Source organism: Heteronotia binoei, chromosome 17, assembly GCF_032191835.1.
Source record: "Heteronotia binoei isolate CCM8104 ecotype False Entrance Well chromosome 17, APGP_CSIRO_Hbin_v1, whole genome shotgun sequence".
NCBI classification, from domain to species: Eukaryota; Metazoa; Chordata; class Lepidosauria; order Squamata; family Gekkonidae; genus Heteronotia; species Heteronotia binoei.
Window position 1 is genome coordinate 2,898,695 of NC_083239.1, and position 17,333 is coordinate 2,916,027.

General features: G+C 44.6%; 1 protein-coding gene across 1 annotated transcript in view; it reads right to left on the reverse strand.

Moving 5' to 3' along the window:
• Window positions 1-16,725, reverse strand: part of LOC132586318 (NADH-cytochrome b5 reductase 3) — a 41,281-nt gene extending 24,556 nt beyond the window's left edge. Inside the window, exons 1-3 of the mRNA XM_060258343.1 lie at window positions 16,629-16,725; window positions 5,472-5,603; window positions 2,831-2,903 (exon numbers count right to left, since the gene is read on the reverse strand). Of these exons, the coding sequence (XP_060114326.1) occupies window positions 2,831-2,903; window positions 5,472-5,603; window positions 16,629-16,649 (226 nt within the window). The 5' untranslated portion in view covers window positions 16,650-16,725. The remainder of the gene's footprint in view (window positions 1-2,830; window positions 2,904-5,471; window positions 5,604-16,628) is intronic.
• Between the last annotated feature and the right edge of the window lie 608 nt (window positions 16,726-17,333).

Sequence of the window (17,333 nt, forward strand, 5' to 3'; positions counted from 1 at the left end):
CCAACGAAGCTAACTTACTTTCCTAATCTCCTATTTCAAAAGACATGCATAGTGTGAACTGACCAGTAAGAACAGACCAATTAGCCTGCCAGGAAAGGGGAGGGAGAAAATCAGACGAAATGTTTCTGCTTTTAAAAGCCTGGAAGCGAATTAAGGGGGAGGGGGAAATACTGCTCTAAAAAACCAGGGAGATACAGAGGAGTGACAGCAGAATGCTGGGAAAAGGATGTGGAAGGAATTTTAAAATCCGATGGGAGGGTGAGGTGAGTGCGCAAGTGGAAATGGAAGCAGGTTTTTAAAGCAACAGAAGTGAGAGGTGAGAGCCGTGGTAAACACAAAAGCAGAAAGGGCCTCAGAGTCTCAGAGAGGCTCACAATCTCCTTTATCTTCCTCCCCCGCAACAGACACCATGTGAGGTGGGTGGAGCTGAGAAGACTCTCACAACAGCTGTCCTTTCAAGGACAACCTCTGCCAGAGCTATGGCAGACCCAAGGCCATTTCAGCAGGTGCAAGTGGAGGAGGGGGAATCAAACCCGGTTCTCCCAGATAAGAGAGCTCTGGCTGACCCAAGGCCATTCCAGCAGCTGTAAGTGGAGGAGTGGGGAATCAAATCCAGATCTCCCAGATAAGAGAGCTATGGCTGACCCAAGGCTATTCCAGCAGCTGCAAGTGGAGGAGGGGGAATCAAACCCGGTTCTCCCAGATAAGAGAGCTATGGCTGACCCAAGGCCATTCCAGCAGCTGCGAGTGGAGGAGTGGGGAATCAAACCTGGCTCTCCCAGATAAGAGAGCTCTGGCTGACCCAAGGCTATTCCAGCAGGTGCAAGTGGAGGAGGGGGGAATCAAACCCGGTTCTCCCAGATAAGAGAGCTCTGGCTGACCCAAGGCCATTCCAGCAGCTGCGAGTGGAGGAGTGGGGAATCAAACCTGGCTCTCCCAGATAAGAGAGCTATGGCTGACCCAAGGCTATTCCAACAGGTGCAAGTGGAGGAGGGGGGAATCAAACCCGGTTCTCCCAGATAAGAGAGCTCTGGCTGACCCAAGGCCATTCCAGCAGCTGCGAGTGGAGGAGTGGGGAATCAAACCTGGCTCTCCCAGATAAGAGAGCTATGGCTGACCCAAGGCTATTCCAGCAGGTGCAAGTGGAGGAGGGGGGAATCAAACCCGGTTCTCCCAGATAAGAGAGCTCTGGCTGACCCAAGGCCATTCTAGCAGCTGCGAGTGGAGGAGTGGGGAATCAAACCTGGCTCTCCCAGATAAGAGGCCACACACTTAACCACTACATCAAACTGTATATAAGAAAAAACTGTATATAAGAAAAATCTTATATCAAAATACTATAATAGTTTCAAAGTACAGACTATACAATTAATGACAAATGTCTTTCTGAAATACATGGAACAAATCCAGCCTGGAGCAGGTAATCCAAACGTGCACAGTTCAACAGGTAAATCTTTCAAGATGTGAACCAATCACTTTTACCTTCAGTTCCAATGCTGGAATTACACCAACCTTTTACAAATTCATCTCGGTTCCAGACAGCAGCTAATGAGCAGTCCCAATCTCATTTTGTTGTATGTTTTATCTAAGCTTCATATTTTGCAAGGATAAATCTCACCACACTATGACTTGGCTCTCACGGAAAGACAAAGCCTGGGTGGCAGCGGTCCATGTGAGGAACTTTGGACTTTCCTGACCCTGCTCACGTAGCAGCCATTTTGCCTGTCTTTGCCCATTTCCTTTTCCTGCCATGGCGACATCTTTTTTTTTTTTTATCAGCAATGGGTATTGCTATAATGATACAACCATCAGTACCAGGTTCTCTGAACTCCCAGCTTCTATTTTAAAAGTCTCCAGCCTTTTTCTTTGTGGAGACACAAAGGCCTTTTTAAAAAATGAAACCTGTAAGTCAGAAAAGCCAATACATGGATTGTCATAAGGATATAATGCATTTACCAAATTTTTAAAACCCACTGGAAAAGTCCAAATAGTGCAGGGAGGTGGGATGGCCACTGTCAAGGAATGAGAGAGGGGAAACTACAGGATAACCTACCATGTGGACTGGGCTAGCTTCGGGGTACCCGTGGCGAGGACCCCCACCCGCTGCCTTCCTTCCTGCACCCTCACCCCCAGCGAGGGCAGGTGCCACAGCGGCAGCACAGCTCCTGCACCTCAGAGTGTGCCACCTGATCACAGTCGCTCAACCCAGCTGCCATTGCTTCCAGAAGCCTCCAGAAGCAACAGCAGCTGAGCTGAGTGACGGCAACTGGGCGGCGCACACGCTCTGAGGCACAGAAGTAGTGCTTGCCTATTTCCTCGCCAATGATGTAGGGCCTAGGGCTGCCTAATAGATGGGCTGGCCCTGCATGTGGAAGGTCTGTTGCTGCTGCACTGCACGGGCAATTGCAGCCGTAACAGAGAACAACACAAGTCTGACCTTGGTTGGAAGACATTTTAAATACGGTCTATGAATCCTACTAGGAATAATTCAGATTTGAAACCAGTTTATCAACAGGCCCCTACAACTTTTTATTGTTGCGTTTTCTTCACTGTGCTGTGGCCAGAGACAACTCTCCCTCTGGCTGAGGTAACCCAAGAAGACCAATGATAAAAAGGCTACTGGGAGAACTTTCCTTTTTTCTGTCCTCTACCTCATCCTCCTGTGGACAGAGACACTATAATAAGACATACGGACACAGCTGTGACTTCATCCTCCCAGATGTCCCCGCCCTTATGGTTAATTCATCCCCCACAACCTTGGCATCTGTTCACCTCTTCCACAAACTGCACGCACAAGAGAAAGTGTTCCCTTTCTTCATGGAAAACATACCAACCGGAAGGCCTAGAATGTGCTCTGGACTTGGAAGGGCAAAACGAAATCTTCTTGTATCATGGCTAATTTCCTGAAAAGCAGAGAATGAACTTTTCGTTAATGTCTTTGAAAACTGCAATCAAAGTTTTTACATGTATTCTTTCTAAACTTAGATTCCCCCCCCCCCCCCACTGTGCACATGGAAATAAGCAGGAAAGCTTAGAGGGAAAAAAACACTAAAAATGGGGTTCCAACCAGATATGGTCCACATTCTGATAAATTAACAGTGTAACCTTAGGTCTGTTCACTCAGAATTAAGTTCCACTGAGTTCAACGGGTTCACTCCCTGGTAACTATACTTAGGACAGCAGTCTAGTCTTTCCCAGTCTTGTCCCCTAAAGCAAATTAACAACCGATTTAATTAACCACTTGACCAGGAAGAAAGAACATAAAAAGAACAACAAAAATACTTGGGTAGACAAACCATTTGCTGTACAGAAGCCAGGATGCCATCTTAGTGGTTATGTCCTCTTCTGGGTCACTTGGAAATTTGATCCACGTGCCTAACTTTAGGTTTCTGAGGCTAACAGGGCCACTGGAAATGATCTCAACAAAAATGGCAGTGCAATTGAATTCAGAGTTACTCCAGTCAAAGCCTACTGATTTCATCTGTCGAAGCAAACATGAAGTTTCCAACATAGGAAGAATGCCATGCTCTATTATCCAGGTAACAGGCGAAGCTTGCTGGATTCTTGCTCTTTGTCCCAGAACCAGTCAGGTAGTTGATACAGTCCTTAAAACCTCCAAAATGGTTGCTCAAGTCTGAATCATATTCCCAAACAATATAGACAAGGAAAAAGGGGAACGTAATGACTTGAAAGGCTTTACATGTTTTGATCATTTGACCATCGATTATATTTTGAAATTATTCTACTACAACAACAACAAAATTGGAAACCTTTTAGAATTAATTTTGGTTTACTAGTATTGTTTATGCTTTGATGGTCTTTCCTAATGGTTCTCTTTTGGCCTAGTCTGAATCAGGTAGCCCCGCCCATCTTAAGTGATATGGGGCTGTTCTACATAATTACAAAGATAAAAACGAACCACCCATTCTAATTACTGACATAACCCCACAGGTGGGAAACGTTCAATGCCCCACAACTTCTATGTCTTAGGAAGCACCAGAATGGCCGCCGAGTTGAGGACACATGGACTAAGTGTTGCATATTTGGGCTTCATGTTATAGAGATGATTTCACTGCAGGACCTCCCACCCATGTTTTCAGGCTAAGACAACATTAGCTACCTATGGACCATCCTTCACCCTGAAAAGATGTGTCTGCTCCAAAAACAATATGCTACCATAAATTTTCAGCAGACCTTGTCCATTATCAGACAACCTAACTGACTATTCAGTGTGGTCTCCATTGAGAAGAAAGGCAAAATACAAATGAAGTTAATAATAAAATAACTAAAAAAGATACGAAGCTGAAGCAGACTACCAAGAGATGGTAGAAGAGTTCTGATAAAGGAACCACTGACCACACTGGGTGTACCTGAGTGGCTACCAAGGTATCCTGAAGTTCCAGCAATAGCAAATATTCACCAACTTAGCCAGCATAGGATCTTATGAAGCAGTTACCCATTATGCAGCAGGACAGCCTCCTCTATGTGCTTCTTTAGCCAGTTTAGAGCCAGTTTGGTGTAGTGGTTAAGTGTGCAGACTCTTATCTGGGAGAACCGGGTTTGATTCCCCACTCCTCCACTTGCACCTGCTGGAATGGCCTTGGGTCAGCCATAGCTCTGGCAGAGGTTGTCCTTGAAAGGGCAGCAGCTGTGAGAGCCCTCTCCAGCCCCACCCACCTCACAGGGTGTTTGTTGTGGGGGAGGAAGGTAAAGGAGATTGTGAGCCGCTCTGAGACTCTTTGGAGTGGAGGGCGGGATATAAATCCAATATCTTCTTCTTTAGTATCCCCATTCATATACAGATGGTGAAACTATCTAACTTTTAGTCAATGCAGCTTCACTATCTGCTAAAGGAGGTAGCAGAAACAACCAGAGTTATGTTTCTAGGTTACCCTGAAGGGAAGATGCATGTAGAGCCAGTGTAAAGGTAGCTGTTCAAAAAGATGGCATCCTCCATGATTCCATACAGCAAATGGTAATCTCTACTGAAGTTTTCTTCTGCTTCCACTTGCATTCTTTAGGGTGCAAGGGGCTAACTAAATCAGTTTTCATTTTGCAATAAGAATCTACACCGGCGATGACTATAAACAATTCTCAAATTGTGATTCAGAATTCAAAGAGGATGCAAATCCATCCACATGTATGGTTAATGCAAGATATCACTTGGCATGCAGTCATAATGGGCATGAAGAAGTGACCAGTTTTTTTTATAGGAAAGAGGTTTCGTTTAAAGGGGAGTAGGAAAAGAATTCAGATAAGCAAACCTTGCCCACTGTACCACCTGCATCTTGAAGCACATACCATGCACTGTTTCTAAATAAACAGATTGGTTCAAGAGACACAAGCGTTTTGGACCACCTCTTCAGTAATATAGCCCACTCCATGAAGGAGAGAGACATTCTGTGTTTGCTACACTCTTGCAGTTACTTCCCATTGGATGGGAGAAATCAAACAAACATAAATTTTATTACCTCCTTGTCAATCAGCCTTAATGGGTATTTCACATCTGGATTCTCCAGGGTAATGGCTGGCTGAGACTTCCGGAAAAGTCTGACAATCAAACTGTATACAAACCATACCGGATAGACCACAATTCTTCCTAACTGTAACATACAAAGAGAAATTTAAACAATCACTCGTACAATAAGCACAAAGCAGCCAACTGCAATGAACAGCTATGAGCAAAAAAAAAAAAAAAATTACATTTCCAAACAGAAACAAACATCTCATTAAAATATTTAAGGACGTTAGAAGAGCCCTGCTGTATCAGACATAAGAACATAAGAACATAAGAGAAGCCATGTTGGATCAGGCCAACGGCCCATCAAGTCCAACACTCTGTGTCACACAGTGGCAAAAAATGTTATATACACACATACACTGTGGCTAATAGCCACTGATGGACCTGTGCTCCATACACTGTGGCTAATAGCCACTGATGGACCTGTGCTCCATACACTGTGGCTAATAGCCACTGATGGACCTGTGCTCCATATTTTTATCTAAACCCCTCTTGAAGGTGGCTATACTTGTGGCCGCCACCACCTCCTGTGGCAGTGAATTCCACATGTTAATCACCCTTTGGGTGAAGAAGTACTTCCTTTTATCCGTCTTAACCTGTCTGCTCAGCAATTTCATCGAATGCCCACGAGTTCTTGTATTGTGGTCTATCTAGTCCAGTGGTCTATCTAGTCCAGCATCCTGTCTCACACAGTGGCCAATTACCTTGTGGTCCAACAACAGGCTGAGACCTTCCCCTGATCACTTCTAGGCTGGAATTTAGAGGGTCACCATAACTAATAGCTACTGAGAGACCTATCATTGATGAACCTGCCCTAATCCCCTTTTAAAGCTGTCTATGGCTGTGGCCATCAATACATCTACTGTCAGCAAATTCCACATGTTAATCACTCACTGCACAAAGTATTTCCTTTTGTCCCTCCCAAATCTACTGCCCATCAGTTTCCTTGGATTCCCTCAAGTTCTAATATTCTGAGAGAAAGAGAAATAGTTCCCTTTTGTCAATTCTATCTCATGCGTAATTTTATAAATCAAAGATTTCAGGTTTTCACGGCTGGCATCATCATTAGGGTTTGTAGAATCTTTCGGGCTCAAGTGCCTTGTTCTACTGGAGAAAGTTTTTCTTCCAGACGTTTCGTTCTCAGCTGCGGAGAACATCCTCAGTGACATTGCAGCCGGAGCAGGCGCTCTGACCTTCTTGGCTGCTGTGCATTGAGACTCAATGCACAGCAATCAAGAAGGTCAGAGTGCCTGCTCCAGCTGCAACGTCACAGAAGAAGAAGAAGATACTGGATTTATATCCCGCCCTCCACTCCGAAGAGTCTCAGAGTGGCTCACAATCTCCTTAACCTTCCTCCCCCACAACAGACACCCTGTGAGGTAGATGAAGATACTGGATTTATGTCCCGCCCTCCACTCCGAAGAGTCTCAGAGCGGCTCACAATCTCCTTTACCTTCCTCCCCCACAACAGACACTTAACCACTACACCAAACTGGTTCTGAGGATGTTCTCCACAGCTGAGAACGAAACGTCTGGAAGAAAAACTTTCTCCAGTAGAACACGGCACTTGAGCCCGAAAGATTCTACAAACCCTAATTTTATAAATCTCTGCCACATCCCACATCCCATCTTAGCCATCTCTTTTCCAAACTGAAAAATCCCAGACTTTTCAGCCTTTCCACATAAGGATTGTACTTCACCCCCCCTAATCATCTTCATTGCCTTTTCCTGTACTTTTCCTGCTCTGTGATGTCCTTTTTGAGATATGGTGACCAAAACTGTACACAGTGTTCAAAACAATGCCATACCATAGATTTATACAGGGGCATTATAATATTGGCTGTGTCTGGATCAGGAGCCCAGGCAGAGAAAAGACCTGGCAGTGATGCTAGATAGTGGGAGTTCTATTTCCATGATTTGGTCTCATTTGCTCCTATCCAACCTCCCCATGGTCAGGGAAGCTGCCATTGCAAGCTCACACAGGTACATGGAATGATGCCCAATGAGAAGGGCCCAGGTTTACCACTTATCAGGCTGGTCCAGGCAGTCAATCTGATGTGAGTGAAGGAGGTTCCCCTAGCCAATGCTCTTGGGGTAGGATGCCCCCAACCTAGCAATGGCCTTACATAACCTGAGATCCCTGGCCTAGGAGACTGCCTCACTCAAACACAATGCTGGCAAGGGCCCTGAGACCCGATCCAGACCAGAGCCAGATGAGGCAGACCCAACAGAATTGTGGAAGCAAGACCCCCTCTTCCAAGAGCCACAGAAAAAGAATGGTCCTTTGAAAGGCCTGGCAATGAGTGAAGGGGATAGTACTAGTGATAGATGACTAGGGAAGCCAATGGCTCCCCCGGGTAGTGTAGGAGGTGGGAGAATAGCTCCAGATGGCCCAGGAAAGGGTGGGGATCCAGCTTCAACTCCTAGTGCCCACAAAATACTGACAGGAAGTTTTAATGGCCACCCATGAACACCCTTGGGCAGAACATCAGGGAGGTATGGAATACCCTACTCCAGATACTGGCATGGATCTTCTGGCCGATCGTGGTCCAGGATGTACAAGAGTTTTGTAAGACCTGCAAGATCTGTCAAGAGGATATTAGGGCGCCCGGCCCCTGTGCTCCACTCTCCCCATGTTAGTTATTTAAGTCCCCTACAACAGGATTCCTATGGACTTTTGGAGTCTTTATTTTGGTCACTTTGTTTATATTCATCCTTGGTTATAAGGCCCTCTTTCCAATTCCTAAAAGGGTCTTTTTTATTTCTGAAGTCTTTGGAGAGCTGTTTATGGAGCCACCTTGGCTTCTTTAGGCTTCTTTCTTCTCATAGGAATCGTCTGTGATTGCGCTTTCAGTATTTCGCTTTTAAGAAACTCCCACCATTCTTGAGCCCCCTTCTTCCAATTTTAAAGAGTTTTATTGGTTTCAAAAAGAATAAGGGTAGGGGATAGGGGGAACAGAAAGCACAATACATTTGGCCTTATTCTACATAAAAATACTTTTGAAAAATACAAGCTTCCATCTACAATACTTTCTATACATAAATTGTCCCATATTATTATGTCTATACTAAACATCATCAACATTTTAAAATTTTATAGTATAAATCTTTTGTTAAAGTTATCTATTAGTTTTGACAATTCCAGTAAAAGCAACTTTGTAATATAAAATACGGGGGGGGGGGGGGGAAGAGAAATAAATTCACACCAGAGAGTCTTGAGTGTCTAACCAGGCATAAAGTTTCATCCAGTATTTTCTTGCTTCTTCTTCAGATCTCCCAGACAACAGCTGGGATAGAAAGTCCAGCTCTGCTGTTTCCAGAATTTTTCCCACCAAGTCCATTTTCGCGGGAATTTCCTGAGATTTCCTCCTCTGCGCCAAGAGAATCCTGGCTGCTGTGTTAAAATGTGCCAACAAATGTCTCATTTCTTTGGAATAGTCCTCAGGAAATATATTCAATAAAAATAGTTCTGGTTTGAATTGGATCTGTGTCTTCATAATCTTCTGTAATATTTCATGCACCATTTTCCAATAACCTTTCACTGTCTCACATGTCTACCACATATGATAAAAAGAACCAACCTGTTTAGTGCATTTCCAACATTTGTTAGACATATTAGTATAAATCTTACACAATTTCTGTGGGGTCAAGTACCATCTATAAAACATCTTATACAAATTTTCTTTAAAAGTTGCTGACCTAGTTAATTTAACGTTGAGCTTCCACAGTCTCTCCCGTTCTTCTAATGTAACATTATGACCAAATTTTTTTGCCCACTGTACCAAACAATCTTTTACAACTTCGTCTTGTGTCTTCATCTGAAGTAGATGTGCATATAATTTGGAGATTAGCTTTTCCTGTGGACCCAAAAAATTTTTGTCAAATGAGTATTGTTCTGTATTGAAACCTGTCGCCTTATCTTTGACATATCTGGATTCAACTTGCATTCTCAACCACCAGTTCATTTTGCTATCCATATTTTCTAGCTCTTCTCTGGTTTTCAATTGATTATCTTTTCCCAACAGCTCATCATACCTATAATTCTGATTTGATTTTAGGAGATTTGGATGAGTAAATGCTTCTACTGGAGAAACCCAACTTGGAATTTTTTGATAAATTCTGGTCTTTAGCCATGACCACGTATGATACAAGGATTTTTGAAACCAATGATTCTTAAAGTAGGAGTAGCCTTCAAGTCTTTGATACCATAAATATGCATGCCACCCCATAGTAAGATCATGTCTTTCTAACAACAATTGTCTCTTATCATTCAGTAGTATCCAAACTCTTACCCATAAAAGCACAGAAGCTTTATAATACAATTGCCAGTCTGGAAGGCCCATACCAGTTCTTAATTTAGAATCTTGCAATGTCTTTAATTCAATTCTAGGTTTTTTGCCTTGCCAAACATATTTGGAGACCATCTTGTTCAGTTCTTGAAAGAATCCACTATTTAAAAATATTGGAATAGTAACCTTGGGAGGATATTCATCTTTATTAAGCCTATTCTTCCTATTAAGGATAAATTCAAGTTGTGCCGTTTTTCCAAATCTTTTTTAATTTCTTTAAGTAGTTTGTCATAATTATCTGTTTTTAAGTTGCTACACTTATTTGAAATAACAACACTTAGATATTTGATTCTTTTTTCATACAAAAACCCTGATTTTTGATGGAAGGATTGAATTGGTTCCATCGTCATATTCTTTGTCAAAAATTTTGTTTTATGGTAATTAATCTTTAATCCTGCCCAGTAACCAAATTGTTTAATCTTATTTATGAGACAGTCTATTGAATCCATCGGTTGTTCTAGTATAAAAACTAGATCATCTGCAAAGGCTCTGAGTTTATATTGTTCATCTTTTATCACAGCTCCCTTTATACTTGCATCTTCCCTTATTTGATTGTTCAGTACCTCTAGAGATAAGATAAAAAGTAGAGGTGACAATGGACAGCCTTGTCTTGTACCTTTTTTGGAATGTTGATTACATCTGTTAGTTCGCCGTTCACTGTCACCCTTGCATTTTGTGAAGAGCGTATTGCTTCTACTGCTCTCAAGAAGTTTCACCACATTTCCATGCCTTTCAGTTGCTGTAGCATAAAGTGCCAATGAATATTATCAAAGGCCTTCTCAGCATCTAAACAAATTAAAGCCAATTGTTCCTCTGGATGAGTTTCATAATATCCAAGATATTACAAACTGTACTGACATTGAAAGATAATATCTTCTAGGAAGGAACCCTGCTTGATCATAATGTATTATAGACTGTAGAACTCTCTTCAAATGTTGTGTCAATACTGCAGCAAAAATTTTATAATCCACATTTAACAGGGGATGGAAGAAGATCTTGCAGGGCCCTGATGTTCTCTGGAAGAGTTCCGCCAGATCGGGGTCAGGACTGAAAAGTTTCTGGCTCTTGTCGAGGATAGCCAGAGATCATCTTCTGTAAATCATTAACAGATTCAAATGACAGAGTGGTTCCCCAGTGGAACAAGCTTTCTCAAGAGGTGCTGGGCTCTCCTTCTTTGGAGGTCTTTAAAGAGAGGCTAGGTGGCCATGAGACAACAATACTGATTCCGTGGATTTAGGCAAATTATGAGAAGGAGGGCAGGAAGGGCTGCATAAGTATTTAGTTCTCATGGACCGTTCTTACATGCCCAGGGAAATGCTGCTCACCACTTTGAAGTCAAGTAGCAATTTTTCTACAGGCCAGTTTCCAGGGATCCTGGAGGGTCTTTTTTCTTTTCTTTTCTTTTGCCATCTTCAAGGTGTGGAGCAGGTGTTAATGGGGGTGTGTGGAGAGGCATTTGTAAATTTCCTGCGTTGTGTAGGGGGTTGGACAAGATGACCCTGAAGGGCCCTTCCAACGCTATGATTCTATGATTCATCTTCTTCATTAGCGACAAGCTACAGCTGATGGAGGAGAAATATGCTAAGGTGGAGAAAAAAGCCCTGACCATTAAGTTATCCCAGTATCAGACGTGTTCCACAACAATATTCTGCTTCACCAAGGATAATTCCACTCGACTTCACACGACTCGATTTCGCTCCAAGTAAACCATATATGCTAATGAAACTTCAGTTCATAATAAATCTGGCATCAGCTCTTCCATGGTCACACACTGAATTTTATCTCTTCACTCAGCGTATGAAATGTTCCTTGGTGAGGCTTCAGTTCAAAGTACAACAGGCAACATCTCTTCAATGAACACAGACTGAATCAAGCCTCTACCCAGAAGCAGAAGAAGGAGGAAGTGGAGATTCCAGGACAGGGCAGGAGGTGGCCCAGAAGCTCTCTGTCTCAACAAGTTTTCTGTCTCATTAGAATATCTGGAATTTTTGTACCCGTGTGCATCAACTTACACTTACCAATACTGAACTTCATTTACCACATTGTTGCCCACCAACTGTATTTGTTGCGGTTCACCTTCTGTTAATTTAATCATTAACAGATTCAAATATAAAGATACTCATTTTATGCAATTATAGATCAGATATTATTATAAGGAGAGGACAAGAATGGGATAGAAATACTTGGGCTATTAAAATTCTCCGCGTACTTTCTCTCAGAATTCCTGCCGATGATCCCATAAAGATAGAACAGTACTATTATGGTCATATTGCTAACAGGAATAGAGAAAGAGAGAAGGCCGACAAATGATTTCATAGTCAACATAACATTTGCATCCAACTTCTTAAGTGCTGTAAATAGGACACCTATTGCTTTGAGCCAAAAGATTTAGAAATCTATAACAATTACTTGTTCTGCAATTACAGATTGAAGTCACTGAATTAAAAAAGAAACAGTAAGGTCTTCATGTGGGCCTCTCCCCCACAGGCAGTGCCATGTCCCCAAGCAGAACCAATGCCACCACACTATATGGTCGAGGACCTGCCTACCTTAGGGACCGCCTCTCCCCATATGCCTCTCAGAGAGCACTGAGATCTAGTTCTCAAAACCTTTTAAAAGTCCCTGGACCAAGAGAGGTTAGATTGAAATCAACAAGGGAGCAAGCCTTCTCAACAATGGCTCCCCAATGGTGGAATCAACTACCAGAAGAGGTGCGAGCTCTGCGAGACCTAAATCAGTTTCGCAGGGCCTGTAAAACTGCCCTCTTTCAGCTTGCATTAAGATGAAACCCGGGAAATGACATCTAGCCTTCCTAGATATAGTTGAACTGTAGCACTGAAATGTATAATTCACAATGGTTTAACTGTCTATTTAATTTTAACTTAACTTATGAATGTAATTTTATTTGTTTTAATTGTTTAATTGTTTGTTGTAATATTGTATTTTACTATCATGGTATATACCCTGTCGTGTTAGCCGCCCTGAGCCTGCCTTCGGCGGGGGAGGGCGGGATACAAAAATAAATTTATTATTATTATTATTACTGCCATTGGCACAAACAGTACATTAGATCAAACTAGAGAATCTCTGTTTTCCAAAATTGGGGTGGTGGCTCTCTGCAAGGACTGCTGCACAGAACCAGTGCATTGCGAGCACCACTGCCATGCAGCAGAGATGGGGCATGGGCTTCCTGCATGTCGTTTTGTCAGAATATTGGCCTGCTTGGGGGGAAATATCACTGCAGTTTCTGCACACACAAAAATGTGGTTTTGGTAATGTAACCCACCACAGTTTAGAGAATTCCAAGTATGGTAACTTCTGGAATGAGGGAAAAGCAGGGAGAAGGGCAAAACCAGGTAGAAAGTGCTAACCAATATTCTGACTAAACAACTCAAAAAGAGGGGACGCTGCTCTAAAATACGAAGGGAAATCCTGCGAAACAAAAACAAAAGACACAGACCTTTGCCAAAATCTAAAAACAGCATGAGGGATATGAGGCGATTACTCATTCTTCTCAAAATGGCTTTTCTGGATGAGAGAGATCTGTCAACATTCCTAAACGTAAGTCAAAACCTACGCCAAACTATGCAAAAATCCTTCTAGTAGGTTTTCTGATTGTCAAGTGTCCCCAGAAAAATTCAAAAAATTGAGGGTAAGACTGGCTGTCTATGTATATACAAATCATGATTCTGTACATCTTGACTACTGGAATGTCTGTATTTTGGTTTGTATTTCTATTTTGCAGTTCCAATCATAAGAAGTGATTGATAAAGGAAGCAAAATGCATTTAAAATCCAGACACACGTCTCTTTTTCTGGGGGCACTTGACAACCAGAAAGACCTACAGCATGATTAGAAGGATTTTTGCCGTTTGGTGCCTTTGGCTAACTTGGAAAACGGTTTTGTGAACTGCTTGTTGAGATTTGTGCAGCTTGTGAATTTCTTCCAGGGGCTTATTGAAAATTGGATAGCGTGGGATTCTTGTTGTTTTGCACGTAATGCACCTTTAAATAAGCCATTGTGCTTTAGTATATGTTGTGCCTGGCTCTCACTGCAAGCCTTTGTGAATAATATAACAAAGACATATATGAATGCTTGTATACACATTTTGAATATGTGAATAATTGTTTAACGGTTCTTCTTCCCTGTGGTTTTTCTTTCCTGACTATGCTGTACAGACAACAACGTTCATTTTAAGACAATACTGACTTCGATGGACCAAGGGTCTGATTCAGTATAAGGCAGCTTCATATGTTCATATAAATGCTACACCAGAATGATACTTAGCTTACAATGTCAAATATGTTACAGTACAGGCTCACAGTAGAAACTGACAGCTTTTACCGATTCCCAAGGGCTGTGGATGTTATAAACCTCCCTAGAGGATTACAGTGGTTTCTGAAAAGTTATGGACTTAGCATAGTCTTAGAGCACAAATGTTCCATCACCATTAGGTACACTCAAGGGATTATTTCAAATGCAGGGAAAGGCAAAGCCTGCCATGAAACCTGAGAAGTTATGGTCCCCACAGCTGGCACTGGGGTACGGATTTCTACATCTTCCAATGGTTCACAAATGAAAACAGGTACTACAATAGGATATCCTTATTCCCACACCAGTGACCTGTGAACCAGTCCCGTATCTTTTGCTACACGCAAATAGATGAAGGCTCTGTTCTATTTCCTGCATTTGTTTATCCTATCATAGTCTTTCATACACTAATTTAAAAGCATATTCATGTGGATAAACAGGGTGGTAGGCTTGAAGATGCAAAGGCCAGAAGCAGGAATGTATCAGGACTTGCAACCAAGGAGAGGTGGAAAAGCTTAAAGAGCTTTTAAAAAAAAAATGCAATATAACATTTTTATCATATTTTTTGACTTAGCTTGTTGCTATATCAGGAAATAAAGTTTATCTTATTTATCTGACAACTGTTCAGTTTTGGTTATCTATAACATGCTATAGTTATGCCTGGAGTTTGTGCAGTTCAGCCCCGCCTCTTGCCTGTTAAGCTCTCTTAAGACAGGTTTGCATGTACTTGTTCCTCACTTACAGGCTGCAGCATTACATGATGCCAAGGAGCCATTACAGACCTCCCAAGGACATTTATGTCTCCTTATATGCTGTGTGTGTTTAAGGCAATTAGGAATCCTGCCTCCCTCTGGCAAAAGTGCATTTCTAGAGGAAACATGGATGTTTGTTACAAGAAGCAAAATTTCAAAGTTCTCTAGGAGTATGCCAAAGGCAAGTTTGCACCCCAAATGCTGAAATGTTCAGGCCTCGTTCATACACAAAGGAAAATATGACAGGGCCCTGTGGTTGTGGGACTATTCCTGAACCATCGGTAGTAACGTTCAGCTGAGAGGTCTCTGAGAGGGAAGCCCACAATGGCACCTGCTGCAGGCCTCTATGGGCTCTGACCGGGAAAGTACCACACAGAAGTCTCTCAGGTTGCATCTGCCTGCAGACTGGCCATTTGCTTCACTCACGGTGCCCTCTCACCATGCAGCCAGAGAAGACGAGCCCAGCAATGCCTGGCTTAGCCTTGCCAGCCAGGATGTGATATAACGAGCAAGGAACTACCTTTACATTCTACCATCCCCAGACTCAATACCCATAGTAAGAAGGGGCAGGGCAAACCTATACCTTTATTCACAGGCTCCACAGTGTCCAGGGCAGCAAGGCGGAGCTCTGACACAAGGCGGAGCTCTGACACTCTGTCATCCTTGGCTCAAGGCTGCTGGCAAGGAGGCACATGAATGCCCCTGGACTTTACGTCACCACCCATGGCAGCGAGCTTTACTAGGGTTGCCAAGGAGCCATCGCAGACCTCCCAAGGACATTTACGTCTCCTTACATGCTGTGTGTGTTTAAGGCAATTAGGAATCCTGCCTTCCGCTGGCAAAAGTGCATTTCTAGAGAAACACGGGCGTTTGTTACAAGAAGCGACATTCCAAAGTTCTCTAGGAGTACGCCGAAGGCAAGTCTGCACCCCAAAGCTCACCATCAATCTTTATATCATGTCCATGGGCAGAGTTTGCGCCACAGAAACCGTGGATCCCCTGCTTGGCAGCGCCACGGACCAAAAACCTGGGTTGGGACATTCCTGAAGACTGAGGCGGAGTGGAGCCTTAGAAAGCGAAGGGTTTGGGGAAGGAAGAGACCCCAGTAGGTCGTAATACCAGAGCCGGCCAGCCGAAGCAGCCATTTCCTCCAGCGACACTGATCTCTCTCGCTGGAGAGCAGATGCCATTTCAGAAGAACTGCAGCCTCCACCTGGGATTTGGCAACCTGAGCTTTGCCTTATGTCAGTGGGCGGGGGGGGGGGGGGGCGTTGCCTGTGCTCAGGCCTGCAGCGGCTCAGAAGCGCCCGGCGAGCTCAGCGCGGCGCCTGCAAGGGCGGGTCCCCTTCCCGCGGCCCTGGAGAAGGCCTCGCCCCGCTCCCCTCCTCCCTGCCCGGAGCAGACGGCAGCCTGGGCCGGGCGCAGCACCCCCCCTAGCCAGAAGCCCTCCGGGCGCCGCGGCCCCAAACGCCCCCCCCCCCCCGCCGCCGTCTCCTCCCCCGCTTCCCGCCTGCAAGCCTGGGCGAACCGAAGACGCCCTCTCCAGCTCGCGGCTCGAGCGCAGCCCTGCGGGGCGGCCTTGGCCAAGTTATGCCGAGCGCGGCCGCGTCGCTGCGAGCGCAGGAACAAGCCCTCCGCCGTGCCGAGCCTCTTTGCGCCGCCGCCCGCCCGCCCGCTCGCCCCGGCAGGACTTACGGTGCTCAGCTGCGCCCCCATGGCTCGCTCGAGTTCCCCAGCCCCAGGCGGCGACCCGCGCGGCGCCTCCCCGCCTCCTCCCCTGGCCCTCGCCCCGAGCGCCGCCTCCAACGGGGAAGTCCCCGGCGGGGTCTCTGGCACGGCTCGACCGGCTGGTGCGCCCTGGTGGCCAAGCGCGAGACTGTCTCGGCGCCTGGCTGCCAAAGGACGGCGAGCCTTTGTTTCCGAGGGCGGCAAGGGAAAAGGCGGATCTGCGCGGATCTGCAAGAATGTATAGGAGTTTTACATGAGTCATGCTATTCTGTAGATCCTGTCTTAAGACTACAGGCAGGAGCGCAAACAAGAACGCCTCCGCGCATTTGTGGCGCCTCGCCAATGCAAAAACAGGCTTCCAAAGGGGGTTGCCAGTCCCCAGGTGGGGGTAGGGTTGCCAAGTCCAATTCAAGAAATATATGGGGACTTTGGGGGTGGAGCCAGGAGACATTGGGGGTGGAGCCAAGATCAAGGCTGTGACGAGCATCATTGAACTCCGAAGGGAGTTCTGGCCATCACATTGAAAGGGACGGCACACCTTTTCAATGCCTTCCTTCCATAGCAAATAATGAAGGATAGGGGCACCTTCTTTTGGGGCTCATAGAATTGGACTCCCTGGTCCAATCTTTTTGAAACTTGGGGGGTATTTTGGGGAGAGGCGCGAGATGCCAT